Source organism: Squalius cephalus (assembly GCF_949319135.1).
Source record: "Squalius cephalus genome assembly, chromosome: 4".
NCBI lineage: Eukaryota > Metazoa > Chordata > Actinopteri > Cypriniformes > Leuciscidae > Squalius > Squalius cephalus.
The window spans coordinates 19,604,929-19,627,642 of record NC_137125.1 but is presented as its reverse complement, the minus strand read 5'-3'; the positions used below and the strand labels follow the sequence as shown (position 1 = coordinate 19,627,642).

Here is a 22,714-nt window from a genome sequence, read left to right as displayed (position 1 = left end):
CCCGATCCCTCCCAAGCCACGCCCCCGTCCCACGAACCCACTATTTGTCCAATAACCCACTATATTTTGAAAATGTTTTTCAAAATATAGTGGGTTATTGGACAAATAGTGGGTTTGCTGCAATTGGACACAGTCCCACATGCAATCTGCTGTATGGGTTTTCAGACAGTATCGTTGCTAGACATTTGAATTAAAGTTCCTGTCATGATAAAAACTATTTCACTGCACTCAGCAGGCCCCCCAGAGTCCGTGGCACCAAGTTTCATCCCAGAATTCCACTGTTTTGCACAATGGAACAAATGCTACGTGTAAATTGAACATGTAATAATAATAAATGAGGAACGTGTCGAGAACCGGGTGCAGTGTGTGTGTTTGTGTGTAAATTGCAGTGTAAATGATAGTGAGAGGGTAAAATATGAAAATCGTGGGTGAAAATGACAAAGGTTAACCAGTGCAGGGATCATTTATAGTCTTTTGAGATCCACATTCAACTATAGGGGGTGGAGAGTGGAGTGAGGAAAAGGTCGTCCAATCACCAGTCACTTTCAGCCTCTATGAGCAGTGTGAAAGTGGACAGAGTTTGATCATCTTTCGAAAGGACCTAGAGTTTCACGTTTCGGCACGGTGACCCCTGGGCACGCCCCGATCGACATACCGAAAGCGCAGGTCTGTAGAGCGAAGGCAAAAAAAATCAGCCTCTATGTTGGACGCGAAAGATGAATGAGTTTGATGGCAGTTTCGATGGTCGTTTTTTATAGAAAGGTCCCAGGGAGACTTGAAAATTAGTGTGATGTGTTCAGTTGAATGTGCTTAGTACAGTAGAGGTGGTTTAATTAACAAGAATTGATATCACACGTGACGGGAGAGCAAAAACACATAAATGTCTCAGATCCAACCTATTCAGTGGCCACAAAACAGTGGTTTCACGGACACTGCATTTTTTTATGCAAATCTAGCACTGGAATGACTCGAAAATGAGTGTGACGTGTTCAGTCGGGTGCGCTCAGTACAGTAGGGGTGGTTTAATCAAGAAGATTAAAAAAAAAATTTCAGTCACCATCCACATTCTTCAGTCACCATCCACAACCTCTGGTCTCGTCACGAACGAGGGATGGAAAAATGCTTAGAAAGCGGCTAGGGCCCTCAAACTCTAGGGCCCGACTCAAGGGCACTAGACGACGGAACTCGCCGAGTTTTGGGGTCCTGCGACCTTCCTTTCTCCTTACAGACGTCAAAAGGTTCATTTGACCTTTTTGACCCTTGTCAGTGTATGACACTTTTGAACGGGGCCTCGTTCGTTGTAAGTAATGAAAACGTGTATTAAACCACGTCTGGTGTACTAAGCACGCCCAACTGTACACGATCCACTAATTTTCCGGTCATTTCGGCGGTTAGAAAAAAAAAAAAAAAAAAAAAAAAGGTCCCGGAAGCTAAAAACAGTTAAATGAACACAAGTGAATACATTTCTGTTCCTTTGTCGTGTGTGTTGAAAATCAGAAACCGAATATCAAAACTAGATGCTGCGAGCTTTCAAACGACACATAGTTTGTCAACATCACTTTAGGGTTAGACTGAGAAATGATAGTTTTGAATGTGAAACGCCAACATTTCTGCTGTGACTTTCCGGGACCTTGTTCAGTGCAAAATACAAAATGTGTTTTTTTCACCGTTTTTCGGCCTTTAGACCCCTGAACGAGGTCGCAGGTCCACCAAACTTTTCAGCACGCTCCAGGGGGCCGTGACGAGAAGGAAAACGGCGCCCCCTGGTCGATCGGCCCTTTCCGAGCGGTGCTAGGGTCAGACGGTGTGCCAGGTCCTAAACCTGAATGCATTTTTGTGCAAAACTGAGCACTGAAATCACTTGAAAGGGTTAGTGGAACGTGTCCGATTGGTGGTGTAAGAAAGACAACAACACATTGGACACAGACACCCAACTTCAAATTTAATTTCATTTATTTATAAAAAAAAAACACAGAGAAAAGACGAACAGACAAAAATCAAAATAAACAATCTCCCCACTCATCACCAAAATCGGGGGCAAAGCTCTCATCTGAAAAACAAACAGAAAAATCAATTTAGTGGACCACTTATCGAGTAACTGCAATCTTATTGTGAAGATAAACGGATTCATACATGTGAGGGCCCCCGGGTCCTCCTCCTCCTCCTCCCCGTCTGCCGGAAAGGGCTCGTACTTGGGCAGGAGCTCATCTGAAAAACAAACCATCAATTTAGGTGATCACACTTATCGAGTAACTGCAGCACTATTAGGATTGTGATTTATAAAAACGGATTCATACTCAGGAGGGCCTCCAGGCCGTCAGGGCTCAACGGCCCTGCCGGCAGCAACTCCTCATATAGGGGAAGAGGAGGCTCTGCCAGGCCCTCAAATCTTTCAAAAAGTTCATCTGATAAAAAATAACATAAAAAATGTAGCTGTTAATAACTAATAATTAATTTGAGTTACTGTTAGGATTGTGACGATAAACGGATTCGTACCAATTATGGCCTGCAGCTCCTCATCCTCATCCTCGGCTGGTGGTGGCAGGGCCGCAGCTGGTTGTTCCGGTTCGGCTGGTGAGGCGAGCACTTGAGGCGGCAGAGCCGACACCTGAGCCGGTCGGGCCTCTGCCTGGGAGAAGTCGTTGACTATGGGGATGGCTGGGTCGCTGTCGCGAAGAAGCCGCAGCTTCCCCACGGTCACCGACCTCTCCAACGCTTTAACAGTTTTAACAGTGGACTTACCGTCAAGTCCCGGTGCCCATTGAGCAGGTGCCTCTCCGGGTACTTGACGACCTTTCCGCAGAGCGGGCAGGCCAAGTTGGCCAGCTTCACTCTGCGGCATGGGCAAATTTGGTCACGATTGCCCGTTGCTCGAGGTTCCGCATAGCGTGGGCGTCCCTCAGGTGCTCGGTGATATGGATCAGCCGGGCCGGGCACATCGGACACCTGATAGCTGTAAGAAAAGATGTGTCAAAAAAGTCCAAACACACAGTGTGTGACACAAAATGATGTGATGTGCAATAAACCATTTGTAACATTTTGTGATTGCATAAGGAACTACGATCAATATATCGATCAACTTACCCACTCTTATCCGTCTTACCATCTTTAAAAAATAAAAAGATACGAGTCAGCTTCTGACATACTGTTTGAATTCATGTTAAATAAATAAAACAATTGCAATAAAACAATTCCTGTGCCCTTCCGGGACCTTGGCCTTAAATGACTACCCTGGATGGATACATTTAGGCCCGAAAATATACAGTTTATTATACAAAATCAGTGCACAATCACCAGAATGAATGGGGATTTGGTTTTTCGCAAATATCTCGGAAATGACAAGGGGAAAAAATCTCAAACTCTGGTCGTTCGTAGGTCTCGAGGGGGCCTATCCAACGAGCCCACCCGCGTCCCCGAGGGCGGTCAACCCGGTCAAAGGTGCACATTTATCGGCGTATAACTCGAGAGCCCTTCGCTCAATATCCCCCAAACTCTAATCAATCTTACTGCTGGACGAGGCCTTTCCAATGAGCCCACCCACGAGGTCTAATTCGCCCGGGTCCCCCAGTTATAACCATTCAAAGTTGGGGGTCCCTGCGAGCGGCGATCTGGCAGGGGGCGTCCCCAGGGCCCGCCACTCTCTCCTTCAAGCAAGGGTCCCCGTGGGACCTCCTCACCCGAATTTGAGCTCTCTGAGCAAAAAAAACTAGTGAGGAATGCGTCAAGAACTGGGTGCAATGTGTGTGTTTGTGTGTAAATGGGAGTGAAATAGAGTGAGTTTGTAAAAATGTGAGAATTGTGGGTGAAAATGACAAAGGTGTCATTTTCGCTTCAGAAATGCTCCTGGTGTGAGTTGGCAACGCGTGAAGGACGGAATAAAATCTTGTTGGAGCCGTAATGCGCCGCAGATGTGTGCAGTTTAAATAAGGGGTTACCTTCTAGAACTGTGGTTTTCAAACTGTTTACACCAAGTACCACCTCAGAAAATATTTGGCTCTCCAAGTACCACCATATTAATCAATATTAAAATACAGTAGTGTAGTAGCCCTAACTATTCAGCTATAACTATGCACAGCTCAAAAACGAGGCAGTTTTGCTAATAAGAATATTTATTTTTGTCAGCCCCTTTTTATACAATGTAAAAACCCAGTTTGAACATTACCACTGCACTGTGCTGCTTACATACAGTTAAATAAAATAATAAATAATGAGTAAATGAAAATGTAAATATTAAGTTAAAAAAAAAAAAAGTACTGTACTTGATAAAAAATGTTTAACACAGGCTGTGCAGCTGTAAGAGAAAACCAAGACAGACCAAAAACCAAGAAGCTAGCTGAAAAGAAAATATGATAGCGTTAGTTGCACGATGGGCGCCGCCTTGTTAGTTTGTGCATTAAGTAATCACGTTGGAAAGGTCATGCAGGACGTTGGCGGAAACAAAACGTTTAGGTTTCAAAAGATACAATAAACTGACACAACATACAATAAAATTTTAACGATCCTCCTTCTCCACGCTTGTAAACAATGGGGTGGTACTTCCGCCTACGTCCAGCATGACCTTTCCAACATGATTACGTAATGCCTGGTGTGTCGCAGACCAGCACAAGATGAACAACTGTGGTTAAAAAGTATATAAATTAGGGCTGGGAATCGATTTAAAAAAATTAACTAATTAATTGCACAATTTGCTGTAATTAATTGCAATTAATTGCATTTCCTCCAAGCTTGTAATCATCAATAATTAAACTTAGAATCACCGGGAAAAAAGGAACAGAAAATAGCCCTATATTAAAATAATATTAAACATCAATATATCAATGTATTATTCTTTTTCAATAATCAACAATCAATTTAAGATTTTTTTTCCAATTTTTTTAACTAATTATAAAAATAAACTAGTCCTAAAAAAGCTATTATTACCAGAGCATGTATGATTATCATTTACTCTCCCTCAAGTTGTTCCAAACCTTTATATCTTTCTTTCTTCTGCTGAACACAAAAGAAGATATTTTGAAGAAAGTCGGTAACCAAACGACTGATGGACCCCATTGATTCCATAGTAGGAAAAAAAAATACTATGGATGTCAATGGGGACCAGCAACTGTTTAATTACCAACCTTCTTTAAAATATCTTGTTTTGTGTTTAGCAGAAGAAAGGAAATCATACAAGTTTGGAACAACTTGAGGGAGAGTAAATGACAGAATTTTCATTTTTGGGTGAACTATCCCTTTAACATTGTTGCCGAGCAATATCCTACTATACCAGCACAGCAAACAGAAGTCTAAACAGAAATTTCACCTTATTTGAGCGGACTTTGCTTTTCCAGTGCTCGGTACATGATTGAAGCGTTTGGGCCGTGAACGACAGAGCAGAACGCGCAGCGCAAACACGGAGTCGAACATTGAGCAGAGAGCGCAGCCGCCTACACCTATGGCCGACACACACACACACACATACCCGTTTGTCGGACTAGAGGGACAATTTTAGATTTTTTTTGCAAATCAGACTGGGCACAGGGCTACAGGGACACCGGGTTCCAGTGGTGCTAGAGCTACAAAAAACATATCAAAAATCATGAAAAAAATCTGCGAACCTATACACAACTTAAAATTAAAAGATTTTCTTTGCACAACTGAGATATAAAAAGTGGCTCTTTTTCAGACTTTCTGGTGGTTTGTAAAGACTTTTCTGTAACACTGTCTATAAGGACAGTGTGGTGTACAAGGTCAGTGATGTCACCATACACACACACCAAGTATAACCTGCTTTGGAAGGACACAAGGTCTGTAAGGTCAGTTCACCATACACACACACCAAGTATAACCTGCTTTGGAAGGACACAAGGTCTGTAAGGCCAGTTCACCATACACGCACACCAAGTATAACCTGCTTTGGAAGGACACAAGGTCTGTAAGGCCAGTTCACCATACACACACACCAAGTATAACCTGCTTTGGAAGGACACAAGGTCTGTAAGGCCAGTTCACCATACACACACACCAAGTATAACCTGCTTTGGAAGGACCCATGGATTATAAGACCAAAGTGACTGAGGCACACCATTATAATAATATTGAATATATTAAGAGGTAATTTCTGTTTTCTTTGTTGACCTCCTGCAGTACAATTTGGCACATAAGTTGTAAATAACTCATCACATCGGGACATAATTTGCAGATAAACATAAGGAGCATAATCACTCCATTCTACACTTCTTCCTCTAAAAACATCAGCACCTCCAATCAAATTCTATCAAGCTACAAAAGTTTACAGATAACACAACGGCTCTTATCTGATGGGATCTACCTACAGGTGGGCCAAGTGTCATTAAATCAACTAGGAGCATAACACAAAAACAGTGCTTGCATCCACTCAGACAACCCAATCACATTATTATAATTATGCTTGCTCTTTTGTTGTTTTGTGGAGATTGCCAATATGATCGAAAGTTGCTGAGATGTCACCAAGTATATTTAGCTCATTCGTTGATTTCATTATGTTTGACTACTAAACTTAACTCATCTGCATTTAAGCTAAAAATGTTGAAAATAATGTAGGTTTGTCATTATTAACACACAACACAACATTTGTTGAATCGCTGAACTATATTTGTTTTGGTCATCGCAAGAATTCATTCCTTAACAAAAGACAGCATTGTAAAACATAATAAAGGAAAATAAAAGTGAATCCTGACATTAAAATGCCCAGGCAGCAAAACAAACATGTGAGCAAAATAAATGACCTAAACCATTTCTGAACACAGGACACCAACTTGTAAAACATGCCTAGAAAGGTAAAGGCTCAGGCTATCCAAAAGTGCATTTAGTGTTTAGCATTTGAATGCCTTTTAAAGGCCAAGCCTCTGTTGCGTACAAAATCTCTAATGTTTTGAATGGATCTCGTCTCCAAGATAGGTTGTTCCTTTTCCTTGCACTTCAGGCACTGCTCACTGGTGGCAGTGACACCGTTTTCAATAAATGGCCTCATATGTTTCATCACAGCTTGTATCTCCTTCTCAGACCATGGTCTCTTCACACACTGCCTTGATGAAACACGGACACCTGAACAATTAAAAAAAGATAAGATGATAAAAAAAAGACAAAAGATCCTGCAAGATGTACTTGCAGGTAGGAATGTTGCTGTTCAAAATTGCCAAACAAGCTGGAACTTGTGTAGACAAAATGTGTGTGATAATAAATTGACTTTAGATCTGCTAAAAATTATTGTTTTCATTAACATAATATTTCATTACACTGCTTGTTAAATACAAAATACATCCAGCTTCTTTATATGCTTTATATGTCTAACCAAACAATGTAAGTGTTGACTGCATATTAGCAAGTGTGTCTAGTGATGGACATGGCACCGGATTTAAATAATACCTTGAGTAACTGAGTCAGGGAGATGAGGTGAACCAGAAGTTACACAGGCAGCGTTCCCCTGGTCATCTAAAAAAAAAAAAACAAAAAAAAAAATTGCACAGGATAAATGTATGGGCTTAAAGAGCCTGTCTGCCTACCAATCAAACATCATGGGCATGGAGGGGATACATGTAAAACTGCAGACAGCCAATTCTATATTATAATAACTATAATCATGGCACATTTGTTGAATCGGATGAAGTCAGGAGAGCGTGACTGTGCAACAATACCTTGAGTGATAATTTTACTAGGAAATTATGTAGATTTTACACATGCCAAGTATTCCCTGTTGTTTTAAAAATATCATGCAAACTACAGAACACATCAAAATACTAGCTACAAAGTATATGTCTCACAATGAAGAGAGATGACAAAAAGTTAAGCTTCTAACAAAGTTTCTAACCATCGTACTACTGGAAAATTTCTGACTTAAACATGTTTAATATACCCTAATGAACCCACAGATCCCAGCTCATTACATGAGATATGTTTGGCAAACTTTGGGTCCATCATTGAGATTATACCTTGAGCTGCAGTCTCGGAGAGGTGAGACGATCCAAAAGTGCCAGAAGCCAACATGTCTTCATTGTCTTAAAAGCAAAACAAGAAAAAAAAAGAAGAAAAAAACAATGGTATCAACTACACAGCAAGGAGGGTAGGCAATAAAAAGTTCATACATGTTTGAAATAACAGTAGGCTGTTATCTAAATGTATAAAAAAGCCTCTTAAATTTTTCACCAATACAATTACAAAATCCGCAACACGGAATGCAACAATTTCAGTAGCCTTGGGACTCAATTTTAACAGTACCTTGCAATGTCGAAACATTAGGGAGTTGCTGTGATCCTGTATCCATATCGTCTCTCTCATCTAATAAATGACATTGTAAAAATTTTATCAAATGTTATTACACCAACCATATACACATACACCAAGTAGATTTAACAACATGTAAATGATGCATACCACCAATTTCGTCCAGGGATTTTCCTTGAATATCCTTCACACTTCCCTTCTCCATAGCCATAAGCAGCTTTGAGATCTTAGCCAGCTGAATTGTTGATTGGGGCAGACGATAGTACTCCCTATGCACCCTAATGTCATGGCCGAGAAAATCGGCCAGCTGGTCTAGTTCATTATCTTTCAAGTTCATGACTTGGCTTATTGTGGCGATCTGTTTGCGAAGGTTAGTTGATCTGAGGTTTTGAGGATCTTCGGCTCCACAAGCATCTGCATATTGACCAAACTGCCCTCTGTAGTGACCATCACTACAAGGAATAGCGAAGAGGTAATTGTTGTTTTCAGTTACTCCACACTCTTTCCTCTTACTAATGAGGAGTGACAGGTTCGCAGTCATATCAGGAGTCAGGATCACAGCAACCTTTCGTCCTTTTTTCCCCCTCAATTCCACTCTAGTGAATTGTTTGCAAAGTCTCTTCTCAACTTCTGTAAGTCCAGTGCTTATATCATCGTTTAGTTGTGACATGTCACGATCTTCAAAATTTTTTACAGTCATCCGTGCCACTTCACCTTCCCTCCTCCTATTAAACAAAATTACTTGACAGAGGGTCACCTTTGCTAGTGCTGCATAAGTGCCTGCTGTTGGGTTACCGGCTAGTTTCTCCTTAGCCAATTCTACTTGCTGACCAAGATGTAACTGTAGCTTCTGAACGTCTTTGGCCAGTGGAAGCCTGGTGCTCTTGTTGTATTTTGCCTCACTGAGGTTAGATAAAGGCAGAATGGGAAACCAATTCAGACCACTTTGTTTCATGAAGTGTATGAAACCTCCTTATGGAATCGATCACCTCTTGGTCCTCTTCCATGAGGGCACGACACATGATGAGATCACTTATCTTTCTGAGAGAATGCCCAATTTTCAGGGCCAAACTTGGGGCTTTGAATGTGTTGTTTTCGTGATCAAAACCTGAAACTCTCTTGACAGCACTAGTAAGAATAAAGAAGTTGCATGGTTTTATTGCCTCTTCCATGTTATGGATTCTAGTTGTGTGGCGCAAAGTCACAAGCAATCTCCCAAGTTCCCTTACTTTCTGTCTTATATACTCATGCTTTGATCTGTCACTACCATGTTTATTAAAGAGGGACTGGGCAAACTGCATGAGATAATGATCATTCCTTATTGCAGTGGACACGTCATCCTTGTGCATTTTGCCCAGCACTGACCAAAGTTCACTTGAAATTGGCTGGGACATTGTAGATTGAGCAGATGCTATACCAATGACTCTGTCTCTGAACTCAGGTCCCTCTTCAACATTATTCTCAGGTCTTAGAGCACATCTTTTCATATGTCGAGAAAGTTCTTTTCTGGATAACATACCCTTACAGTACAAGCAGTAATCATACGTCTCAGGGCTGCTGCTCTGTTTGGAACTCCTTTTCACTTTAAGACAGCCTGACCCTGTGGTTTTAACAATTGAGTTATGCTTGAAGTTGCCAAGGTTTCGGAGTTTCTCAAGAAGAACCTTTCTGTCTTTTGATGATTTTGGGAACTGGAGTGCTTGTGCGATTTCAGCATTTTCATTTACATGCCTCTCGAGATGAAGCGCAAATTTTGTTTGAGGTTTTCCACATACAAAACAATAATTGACAAGGCTTTTAAGGAATTTTCCTGATTTGGTTGGGGATTTACTTTGGCCAAGAATATCCACAGTACCCTTTTCGTTACTCGCATCTTTTGTTTTCTGCAGGTATGACTCTGAGCTTTCTGGTTCTGGTTCGGAGTCACTTTGGAGATCACCAGTAGTTTCTAGATCCATCAGGATATTCCTACAGATATCCTCTGAATTGTCCTGTACATCTATGGTCTGTTCTTGTTCAGCAAAAGTAACGCCTAAATCAGGCATATTAGTGGTATGGGAGTTTTTGGATGGTTCAGGCAACTCAACACTCAACTCTGTCCCTGAGCTTTCTGAATCCGATACAGACTCTGGGATGTACTCGTCACCAGATGAGACCTCAACCTGTAAAGTACATTAAATTAATTAATTAATTAAATACAGCATACTTTACATAACAGAAATACACATGGGAAGGATGGATGTCAAAAGCAAACTGTTAAAAGCCATCATATTGATATTAAGCATATTATACTTCAATGTACACTTACATCTGATATATCCCAGTCTTCTGAGGATTTCTGGAGGCAGATTTTATGCCACACACCACAGCATTCTTCACAGACAAAATCAGACAAACCACAGCGTTAGACAACAATTGATCAGTTTCCCATGCTAACCAATTACATACTCTGTTTCTTATTAAATTCAAACAGCTTCACACACATATGAAACATACAAAATCAAGAAATGCTAAAAAAATTAACTTCAGTAGTACAAATGCACAGTTTGATTGATGGCTAAAATTTTCCATTTAGACAAAAAGTACACAGGTTTCGACCATTAAGGTAGAATTCACTGGAGTGGCAGAGCATTTACATTACCCATTCAAAGTCACAGTTAAAAAAGTATGTAGTGGTCCCACAGATCACACATTAAATTCACTAACACCACTAAACCTAAGCATAAAGTGAACTGAAAGCTGAAGCATAAAGTGAGTTCAAAATGAAAAGTAGATTTTTTTTTTAAATGACTGTTCAAATGGTGCAAATTCTGATGGGATTTCCAGACAGATACAAACAGAATCAAACTTACAATTATGATATATGGCATCGTCCTAACAATCAAGAGATTTGAGATTCTGATTATAAAACATTATTATTGTAAAAACAGACACATTAGTAGCCTGACCTGACCAAACACTGATTCTTTTTATTAATGTGTAATGTGCAAGATGTGAGGACATATATGCTTTGTTTCAGAATGCATCCTTGGCCCAAAGACTTATGGCAGAATGGTCTAATGTGGAACAGAAATGCTGAAATGTTTATCCTACATTCATTAATAAGGCTTGTGAGAATAAAAGTAAAGTAATTGGAAAGGTGTGGAGACGCCTACAAGCATTTGGATTGCCAATTGCTTGGTGGATCTATTGAGTTAGGTCTGGATTTATTAGGGCTAAAGTTTTTATTCATTATGACCTTTTATATACAGTATATTTATCCTCACTGACTTCAGCAATGACCTGAGCGCACCACAGACTTGAGGGCATTTTGCTTGTGTTGATACTCACTTAGACATAATGAAACGTTTGTTCATTATGCTTTCCAGCTAAGCTAATCTTTAAAAATGCTGATAAAGAAGCACAAACATTGCCCTATGTTCACGTAGCGCATCAAACCAAGAATTGCGGTTTTTGCATTGGTAACATTGCAAATATGGGCTTGTTGATATTCGTCTATACAACAATTCAAACAGTGGTTTTTCGCTTATTAAGTGATTGGGTTAACATTGCAAACAACTCATCCATAAGTTGTCATTTTATTTCGGAGTCACGCAAATTAATAAAGTCCATGAAAGAAACATTTAGCCGAGCTGCAGCGAACCGGATGAAAGAGCGAAACATTTGCAAGGATTTAAGGTTGAAGCCCAACTCTAATCAACAAAGAGCAATAGGACAATATAGATAGCCTAATAATATAAATGATAATAGGAAAGGAATTAAGGACTTGTTCAACATCCAAAGGCGAAAGTCTAGGAATAGGGAAACCCTGCGTGATAGATTTGTGATACGGCCACCATAAAAAAAAAAAAAAAAAAAAAAAAAAACTCATTCGTAAATGGCCTATTTTGATTCCAAAACGGTACATTTTGCCAAAAGGTGACTAGTTTGCAGGTATGCTCTCTGTTCTCTGCAATGTGCCTCAGCTTACAAACTCACTTGCCTGGTACATCATAGTATATGCCACTCCAGTGTTTTCCACCGCAATGGTTTGAACTGATAAAACATTCAATCAACATTGTTTTATGCTTTATAGGAGTGAGTCTGGAACTGACCCATGGCATGAAATTAAACTACTTATTGTATACTGAGAAATGCATTAATTAAGAAAAGATGAATAACACACTTACGTTTGCATCTTACACCGTGCCATCTGATAGATGCCAAAGGTGAATGGCATATCCAGCATTTGTCAATTCTCACCGATTCAAAAACCAGCTTATGGATTGTACACTGTAAAAGTTTTCAAAACATGAAATAAATATAAAGCCTTTACACACAAATTATATCATGAATAAAAAAAATAAAATAAAACATTTGGCCCGTTTTACTTTCACACAACCTTTTCTACAAATCCATCAGGAGAGATGAAAAAAGAGAAAGAAGTTACTTTTGAGATATAATAGTGAACCATATCTATTAAATTCCTGTGACTTATGTTTAGCTTGGCTAACTGTTGGGGCGTCACTCATCACGCACACAAAAGGGAAAGATATGCTTCTACTTGGAACTCTTGTGATGATGGCAAAGAAGACAATTCCTCTAAATAATGAAGTAAACCTTCATCTGGCATTTAAAAAAACACATCTAGTTTTTGAACATGTGTCCAAAGCCAAATTTAGATTTACCCTGCTTAAATTCTATTATCTGTAAAAAATAAATAAATAAAATAAAATAAAAAATAAAATAGGCAACAGGGATCTCTACCAAACAAAGGCTTTGCTTAACACTAAAAGTTCAACTCCAGGTCCAGTGTAAATCAACCTATAGCCATGTTGTTTGAAGACAGCGAGTGCTGTAGGAAGGAAGATGAATGAGAAAATGTTCTACAATACAGACCTCTAGCAAAACAGCGGGTAACTAACTGATAGGGGCAAGGATAAGACAATAAAGTAATTTTGTGAAAACAAAAGGTAAAAATCTGTGCACATTTGTGACACAGACAAACTCAAGGTATGCAAGGACACTGTCCTTTGGACTTTTAATGACATCCTTGCTCAAACTCTAAGTCTTCCACTATTGAACTCCCAGTGTATGGCACACTCAGAAAAACACCAGTGTTGGGGGGACTCTGTGGTTAGAAAAGACCATCCTTACTGAATAGAGGACATATCCACCGTAGCTGCAAGATGTTTACTAAAACACTGACAATTGTGTTCCATGAAACATCACAGTACTTCTAACCATTGGTCAATTTCAAAACAGGTAAATCAAACTCACCTCACAAGCAGTGTCGTTTGGCGCGGCTCTGGATGGTTGACACCCTGATCTCGATTCTGTACAAGGGAACACAGGGAGATTCAGTGCTTGGCTTTCCTCAAGTCAAAAACACACATATAGGCATAACATACTCAACTCACATCCCTGGCAGACAAAATTCCACTCAAAATATCCATCAAGACATTAAATAATCATCTAAACATGGTTTTTGATGCTGCAAACCCTTAGCAGGCATGACATGCATTGCCAGAAGTTAACAACATTTACTCAAAACTATAACTGACCACTGGCAAAGTCTGTTGAGAACACAGGGGGTGACACCTCCTGATGCTGGACACCAACTTCTCCAATCCCCTCTTTCGCAGAAGAAGTGACACATTGACCTCTGACACAGTGCACCTAAAAACAACAACAACAACAAAAAAACAGCAATATGCAAAGATGAACAGGAATCCACTGGTACAGTGTCCATTTCACCTAAGAGGGACATCCTCACTCAAACCTTTAAGTTTATGACACTCAAAATGATGTAGACAAGGGAACAAAATGTTAAATGATGACTATCTGTACCGATAAAGATTTTCAGACTGTATCTGCAGTATAATTCTAATTAATGGATAAATCTGTCCCTTACAAAACTACTTTATTTCTAAACATTCATACATCTGAAATAAATAGCTGAATTCAAACTAACCTCATGCGCAGTGCTGTCTGGTGTAGGACTGAATGACTGACACTCTGCTCTCAATGCGGTGTCTGTTGAAGAGAACACAGGACATGAAGGCACAGTGCTTTGCAAGACCCCAGTATTCACCAAGCATTGCTTATTCAAGCAGGGACTCACCTCTAAATAAGTCTGTAGAGAAATCATTGGGTTCCAAGTCATGGGCGTGGTCACCAAGCTCTGCAAAGGAGTGTTGGCCAGAAGGGATGCTTACACTATTTTGCTGTGTCTAAAAAGTTGAACAGAAAAATGCACATGTGAATTTGGACATCACCTACACAACTGTGTTATTGTACAGTTGAACAAAGACACAGTAACAATTTAAAATGTTCTGACCCTTGAATAGTATTGGCTAACATTTGATTCTGTTGTAAAATCCCCTTAACATCACATCTCTGGCTGCATTTTGTTCTATGTTAGTACACCTTAGAAAAGTTACACTGTCTGCATTTGTGAATTACTTGCCAACAATTCAGCAAGAAAAAATACCTTTTGCAGAAGAATTATTTATAAATAATTCACTACATTTTGCTGTGCCCTCATTCCATAAAACTATGTCAGGTGTACGTGGTGATGCTTTGCGTTGTGACCTTCTTCTTTCCTTAGCCAATTAAAAACAATTGGACTTATTGCTTTAACAGACAGCCGTATTCAACCTAACCTGACAAGCAGAACTGCCTGATGTCATTTTGCAGAACTGGACTTCTGGTCTCTCTCTGGTATCTGTAGAATACAGGAAAGAATATGAGAAAGGCCATCGAGGGTGGGGTTGTGCATCACTCTAGAAGCAACCACACCATCACTGGTTCACATCCTTTATAGACACAATACGTTTATATATGCCCACTATAACTAATGTAAAACCATCTCAGTAAACATGGCCATATGTGGCATACATGTTTCTCACTCATCTACAGCACACAATTGACAACTAGATAAAACATTAAGTCAAACAGTCACTGACCTTCAATAAAGACTGTGGATGACATGATTTGGTCTTGGAAACAGTCTTTAATAGACTCTTGGGCAGCAGTGCTTGTAACAGTAGTGGGAATCTACAAAACATACAGGACAAAACATACAAATAAGCTTGCTGGCATCACCTGGGAGAGTCATGCAAGTTCAAGATTAACCTGACAAGATTGACTGAAAACCGGATTGAATACCACCAAGCAGTGACTTCTGTTTTTTATAATTGTTTGCACTAACAAGCAATAGGTATTGTGTAGTCTCTGTGGCATCATGAAACTGACACAGCTTAACACACAGTAGCTTTTAAGACAGAGATGATTTAATTGTTATCAAGATGTCAAAATATAGGCTTTAAACCTTGACACCAATTCATGAGAAAAAAATAAAATCAAAATGACCCACCTTTTTACCCCAGGGCCATTCTTTCCCACCATAGTCATAAGTGATTTCAGTTCCTGCCGTAATTTCCTTCAGTGCAAAAAGGCAGAGATGTGGCTTCCCTTCTACTTCGATCAACTTCATTCTGCAATTCGGTGCCTTGTGCTCATCGTTTACCAGTCGTCCAAATGACGAATTTTCAAGTGCTCCATCAATACTACAAATTTACAAACATCATGCACTAAACAGACGTTTATAGTGACACACTTTTGAACTATACTTTAATTTGTAAGCAACTACACCAGGGGTCTCCAACACATCGCTCGCGAGCTACCAGTAGCTCGTGGCCTGATTGGAGGTAGCTCGCCAAGGGCCATATTGCGTCTTTTGCGTGTTCAAGTTCGTTATTTCAAATAATTGAAGCGACGCGCTCATTTTTTCCAGGCGCAGCGAGTCAACATGAAGGATGGGGGTGCACCCAAACACTACGGGTGTTTTTTTCTTCTCTGTAAGGGACCGTTCGGTATTTATGGAAAGGACCAACGGAGGAAAATAGGGGAGGGTCATGTCTTTTTATTCTTTGTTGAGGGGAGGGTCATCCAACTTTTTTTAGTCTAGGGGGAGGGTCACCCAACTTTTATATTCATGAAAACAGCAACATTTCAAAGTGGCTTGTTTAGTGCTATTTTTTTCCATTTAGCTCCATGTTGATCTCGCGTTATCAGCCCCCCTTCGATATCAGATGGGTCTGACCCAACAAAAATCCAGTTTGTCGCTGTTTGACAGTGCGCTTAGAAAAAGTGCATCATGTCAGAACAGAATGCCAATGAAATGTTTACCCGCAAAGCTTTAAAGCACGAGCAAATAATGAACTTTTGTGATTGCGAATAAGTGCACAGTGTCCTGTGAGTAACTCTACCGCTGCATTAACATGTGATGTGAACGTACGTCGAGTTTTACAGTATTGAGACTGAGGCGCCAGAACCGCAGCTGATAGAATGTGCGCTGTAGGGCGATACTGCATATTTTAGTTTCCATTCTTATTTTTGTTTCCACTATGTGTAAGATGTAGGGCTACCACATCTTTAAATTACTATTAGTATTATTTAAGTTAACATAATAAAATACGTAGACCTACACCACAAAAACTAGTTGAGGATAAATTCATTAAAATTGGGCGATTCCAGTGTTATGGACGTGACATTTGCAGTCAACACTTGAAATATAAATTCCCAGAAAATGCATTTAATACCAATATTTTGAAACGTCTGAAAGGAGTCAAGACATTAGAAAAATATCAGTCTACACATGCGTTTTATATTTAATATGAGGGAAATACACATGTGACGTGACACAAAAAATCTTTAACTTTTAGGTGGCAAAATATTTTTTAGTAATTCTATGAATTACACTGTGCAAACCAAAAGATATATACCCACCGGATGAATGAAGATCGGCCTCCACATAACATAAAATATTATTTTTATTTTATTTTTCGTGTTCGCATTTATGTGAAAAAAAAGCCAAAAAAACATTGTTACGGGCGTGACAGTTCTCCATTATGGACATGACTGCTCTGAAAGCGACTTTAAAAATTTCACAGAGACCTCAAACAGAAAGCACAAAGCCTGTCTTTAAAGTGAATTTCGTTTTTTTATTAATTGTATCTCAATTGTAATCAATGTTTCATCTGGATTTAATAAATAAGAAGTAAATATAAAATAGATAATCATGACACGGAGGCGCGGGCGAGTGAACTGGACTCTTGTCTCAAATGAACCTAAACTCAGCGTAAGGTATATACTACTTGCCTCACAGACCTGAGAAATATATAGAAAGCTTGAAATGTCTACTTTTAAACAGAACAATTCAAAATGAAGGAAAACAGACTGCTTTCTGCTTATGAAATGTGCATTTCTCTCTGGTGCGTTCTGCGAAGATCGCGACGCATCGTCAACTTCATCTTTGCAGTCGACACAGAAAACACTTGTTTATTAATAAACAATTAAAATGTCTCCTTGCTATATTTGACATATTAATAATCATTACTTTTGCCGGTTCTTTGTGACAGCTTTTAGATGCTTTGTTGGCAGCACCACCCACTTGTTGAATGAATCACACCGCATCAGCACCGAAAACATGATTGTTTTTCAAATCTAAAATCGTGATATGAACCGAATCGTAGGTTTGGTCTATCGTTACAGCCCTAGTAAGATGAGAAAGCAAGAGTTTATGGTTTAAAAAAAACAAAAAAACAATGGCTATCTGAACATCTTTGCCAAGCGCAAACCAGTACAGAAGTAGGCTAATCAATAAATTATCGGGGAGGGTCATGCCTTTTTTCACAATCATTTTGGAGGGTCATGAAAATGTATTGCTGGCGAAGGGAGGGTCATGTCTTTTTTGACAAAAGATCTCAAAACTCCTCCGGTGGCCCCTTAAATAAAAAACGAACAGTCCCTAAATAAATCTTGTAGCAGAGCTACAAGCAAGCGTTTTTCGGTGGTGGAAATCCATTTGCTATTAAAACTTCTTTGTCGTTGTGGAGAGCGCAGTGCCTGGTTGCATAGCAACGACAGACACCACTGGAAATTCGGACCCTTATTTTACTATTAATAATAAAAGATAAGCTAATGTGCATTGTAAATGTCAGTAATTTATCTTTTTTGACTCGTTCTTTTTATAAAAATGATTTAAAGTCTGAAATATGCGAGGTTTATCTTTTTATAAAAACTTTTTTATCAAAACTTTATTTGAACTTGTACATGTTAGTAGATAACATGTTGCAAGACACTCCTTTAAAATCTGGCCATCATTTTTAATATTATTATTTTAATGTTTATGTAAACAAAAAGTGCATATTGATGCTAAGTTTTTGTTATTTGCTGGTTTTCGACATAAAACTTGGTGAATTGATTTTATTGTGTAGTCTTAGTACTTTCTGAACAGGATTCTGTGATAAACCATGATAATTTTGGTCACTATAATCATGAAATGAAATTTTCATGTCATTTCATCTCTAGTTATCATGCACTATAAAATCAACTAAAATTATGTTTTTACAGTATAATATGCAAAGTAAAATTTTCTATATATTTTTTTTAAATCTCTGATTCTGTTCTTTTCTCTGACATTTAAGGGTGACATATATAGGCCTACAAAAACTATTTTAGGTCTAAAACAGTTTGGATAGTTGTTAATTTGAGAGTTATGAGACATTATTTAAGAGATTTAAGTATTGTATTACATGAGTAGCTCTCGTCCACTTTCATTTTTAAAAAGTAGCTCTCAAATGAAAAAGGTTGGAGACCCCTGAACTACACTAATGACAACATCCAATACAAGTATAGTTGCTTGATGCACAGTTGTTAAGTTAAAGTACAACATGAGACCTTTACTTCACATATTCAAACATATTAGTCATTCTGAACCTACCACCATGTCTTCCGCTTCCATATGAAGTCAAACATGAAGACTGAACATGCATTGTGGTACACTTTTCTTCTATGTTCAGCTTCAGCTGCATCAACGAGCTCCCCTCTATACTCCACCACAAAGTCTCCTTGATTAAAAACATCTAAGGTGAAGATACCACGACCTGCAGACACAACCTTATTAGAGACACAGGTCTAGCAGACTATCCATTGGATACAACTCAGCACTGCAAATCATCACATAAAATTGATTTATTCCTATAAATTGCTACAATGCAACGTTGTGTTTTTTTTATTTTATTTTTTTATTCTCCATTGTGGAATAATGAATACATGTCCAAGTGTAGAATACAGCAACTAAACTTATTAAAATACTATTAACAACTTTAATTTATATTCATGTTTGTATAATTAATAGTCATAGACTGAAAACCACTGGTCATAATATCAATTCAAGAACCAGTGTCGTGTCGAAGTCACTCACCTTTAACTGGATTAATATATATGATTTCTAACATTGAGATCTTGTCTCTTCCTGCAAGGATGTGATTAGTGGCATCCTGAAGGGGAGTAATTCTCCGTGGCATGACAGAATTTGCTAAGAAAATTAAGAACAAAAATGTAAACAACAACACAACTTCACTACATTTCATCTCACTAATACCATGGATATTCAAACAGTTTCAATTGAGATCTATGCTTTCATAACATTCACATAACATTTCCCTGCTGTCAGAATATGGATATATTTTTAAGTTCTGTGAGGGGACATACACAGACAAACAGATGGACTCAAGGGTCTCATTTCAATACCCTAAAGCAGTGGATCCCAAACCTGTTCTACAGTATCCCCAACACTGCACGTTTTCTTTGTCTCCCTAATCAATCAGACCTGATTCAACTCACATGGGTTAATGAGCTGATGTGTTCAATCAGGTGTGTTTGATTAGGGAGACAAAGAAAACATGCGGTGTTGGGGGTACTGTAGGACAGGTTTGGGAACCACTGCCCTAAAACATTAGTCCCCGGTTTCAGACAAGGTTCAAGCTAGTCTTAGACTAAAATGCATGTCTGAGCCGTTTTAACTGAAAGCAACTTGCACTGATATATCTTAAAATAAATCAGAGCCATTGTTTTGTCTCAAGATGCACACCAGTAATGTATTTTTCTAAGGCACGTTTATAAAATCTACTTAAATGTCCTTACTGAACTAAGGCCTAATCCTGGCTTAGTCTAAACCCTGTCTGTGAAACCGGGCTTTAGATCTCTTCGAAATGTAATGTGCTTCACTTATACAACTATAAGAGTGCAAAACAGTATAATGCAATTTAAAAAGGAAAAACTTTAATACCTTTAAAAATTATATTTGCAATTGCCTTCCAAGTTTTTTCCATTGTAAGTTAACCCTATCTATACTGTATTTTTTGACAAAGCCCTTATTTTATCTTACCCCCTTAAAATCTCTCTTGTAAAAATATATATTTTTCATAATTGACATGTTATCACCCTCCATAATCTTACAAATGTAAGAATCCAAAATTTGAAACAATCCCTGTGAAAAGAGGGACTAAAATACTGCTCATATAAATTAAAACTATAACATAGTTCTACTTAAAACTATCGTATATAGTAACGAATGTGTCTGTAACAGGCATGACAAAAATATAAAAACACGAGGTAGATAAAAATAGTCATAAAAAATACATAGCCTGATATGGCACAATACAATTTATTGCCCTTTTAAGCTGTCTTCATTTCATGGATATTTAAAACAAATCGATTAAGCTTACTTAATTTTTTTAATCTGTTAAAGTTGAAAAGGCACTGCTTTTGTGGAATGACCAGTTTAAATCTGTATTGTTTTTATTTGTATGTCGCTTTGGACAAAAGCGTCTCCTAAATACCATAACCATAACCATACTTTGAACGTTCAAACGTCATTAAAACGTTTTGCAATTGATTTCTTACCTGCTCTCCACAACGTGCATTTGCCGAACTCCCGGGAAAATTAATCCGATTCCGCTGATGAAAGACGACGTAGCTCTCTCCTATCCAGCCAATCAAATATGAGCATGCGCAGTGTTGAATTAGCGACTAATTCGCGCGTTGTGTTTAATTTCCCGCGATTGTGTATAATTTCCCGCGCCTGTGTGTGCAACATGCAGGAACCACGACAACAGATGGGGGCAGTGGCGGACACACAAATATACAAAATATGTCAGGTTGTTGGTACACAAAGACTTTTGAGAAAACCACTTTTTGGGTATTAAAACATGCTGAGAAAAGGTTTTATACGGTTTATTTTTATGAGGACAGCCAACTGTCCTCCCATACCAGAGGGTCCTCATTGCTCGTTGAAATGTCTTGAAATCTGTCCTTCTATGCCCCAAAACAAACACACACACACACACACACACACACACACACACACACAGAGACACACGGAACGGAGAGTGCGGCGGCGCACACGGAGCGGAAAAGACCCGCTCATGAAAGCTGCGCGAGAATGAAACCCGATGCACATATTTTCGGCTTTTCAATAGCAGCCGCAACAGGAAATCATTAAAACGAGGCAAAAAAAAAAGTGCTGCATTAAATGCGTTATTTTTTTTTAACGCGTTAAACATTTCAAATTAATCGCACAGATTAACGCGTTAATTCCCCCAGCCCTAATATAAATGTTTATTTTTTTTAGAAAATGACCAATCGTTTCGCTAGATAAGACCCTTCGTGCAGAGCCCTTTGAAGCACTTCGAAGTCCTTTGAAACTGCATTGATTTGGACAACAATTTGGTTACTATTGAAGTCCATTGTGTGGAGAAAAATCCTGAAATGTTTTCCTCAAAAAACTTAATTTCTTTTCCACTGAAGAAAGAAAGACATGAACATCTTGGATGGCATTGGGGTGAGTAAATTATCAGGAAATTTTCATTTTGAAAGTTAGTGGAATGTGTCGTTGAGTGTGCTCATTAAAGTAGAGGTGAGAACAAAAACACTAAAATGTTAATGCTTATTTACACTGTGAAATCAGCCACTTGTCACCTGTTCAGTACAAAGCAGACTGACAATTTGTTTATACATTGTTTATGCGGCCAAAAAAGACAAGAAAACAATGAACACAAACACCCAACATCACATTTATAACTTTTTTTATTTAAAAACACATAAAAAAAGACTGAACAATTTATAAACACATTAATTAAAACAAAAACTCCCAGGTGCCCCAAAACCTCCTGATAGTTGGGAAAGAGCTCGTCTGAAAAATAATTCATCAATTTAGTTGATCAGGGTCATCGGTAGGTCATTGCTAGCCCCCACATATCCCGCTGGCAATGCCCACACCTGAGCCGGTTGGTCTCCCACCATCAGGTGGGCCCTCGGCCTGAGAGAAGTCGAAGACCATGTTTTTTTCTGTGTAGAATCTAAGGCTGACTCTTCCCAGTCAGCCATGAATATGTTGGCATATGAGGGGGCAATTTTTTTACCCATTGCCGTACCTTTGATTTGCAAGTCGTTTACAAATCGTCTTTCGTCAGGTTGATCTCTAATAATTTTATGATGTGTTCATCTTTTTGGGTCAGGAAATTTGGTCATGAATTTTTTTGACCGCCTTGAGGCCTACTGTCTTTTCAATATTTGTGTACAAACTGTCAATGTCTATTGTGAAGAGGAGGGCGCTTGAGGGAATTTTTAATTTACTAATTTTTTT

At 38.8% G+C, this 22,714-nt stretch overlaps 2 protein-coding genes across 2 annotated transcripts; both read right to left on the bottom strand.

Moving 5' to 3' along the window:
- Positions 1 to 7,308: 7,308 nt before the first annotated feature.
- On the bottom strand, positions 7,309 to 8,593 carry LOC307157806 (uncharacterized protein). Its single transcript, XM_079869759.1, has 4 exons — positions 8,389 to 8,593; positions 8,233 to 8,292; positions 7,947 to 8,012; positions 7,309 to 7,449 (listed from the first exon to the last, which is right to left on the bottom strand). The coding sequence occupies exons 1-4, from the start codon at positions 8,573 to 8,575 to the stop codon at positions 7,373 to 7,375; spliced, it is 390 nt and encodes a 129-aa protein (XP_079725885.1). The 5' UTR covers positions 8,576 to 8,593; the 3' UTR covers positions 7,309 to 7,372.
- A 134-nt stretch (positions 8,594 to 8,727) lies between these two features.
- On the bottom strand, positions 8,728 to 15,715 carry LOC307157650 (uncharacterized protein; the record flags this gene model as incomplete). The annotated part of the gene is made up of 11 exons (XM_079869580.1): positions 8,728 to 8,750; positions 9,758 to 10,400; positions 10,547 to 10,611; positions 12,408 to 12,510; positions 13,498 to 13,553; positions 13,782 to 13,896; positions 14,192 to 14,253; positions 14,342 to 14,450; positions 14,883 to 14,944; positions 15,186 to 15,276; positions 15,596 to 15,715. The coding sequence occupies 11 exons, from the start codon at positions 15,713 to 15,715 to the stop codon at positions 8,728 to 8,730; spliced, it is 1,449 nt and encodes a 482-aa protein (XP_079725706.1).
- Positions 15,716 to 22,714: the final 6,999 nt, after the last annotated feature.

Coding starts and splice junctions, on each gene's coding strand:
- LOC307157806 (XM_079869759.1), bottom strand. CDS start 8,575: ATGAACTTGAAAGATAATGAACTAGACCAGCTGGCCGATTTTCTCGGC. Junction 8,013..8,232: donor TAATGTTTCGACATTGCAAG/GTACTGTTAAAA, acceptor TTTGCTTTTAAG/ACAATGAAGACATGTTGGCT. Junction 7,450..7,946: donor CTCCGAGACTGCAGCTCAAG/GTATAATCTCAA, acceptor TTTTTTTTTTAG/ATGACCAGGGGAACGCTGCC.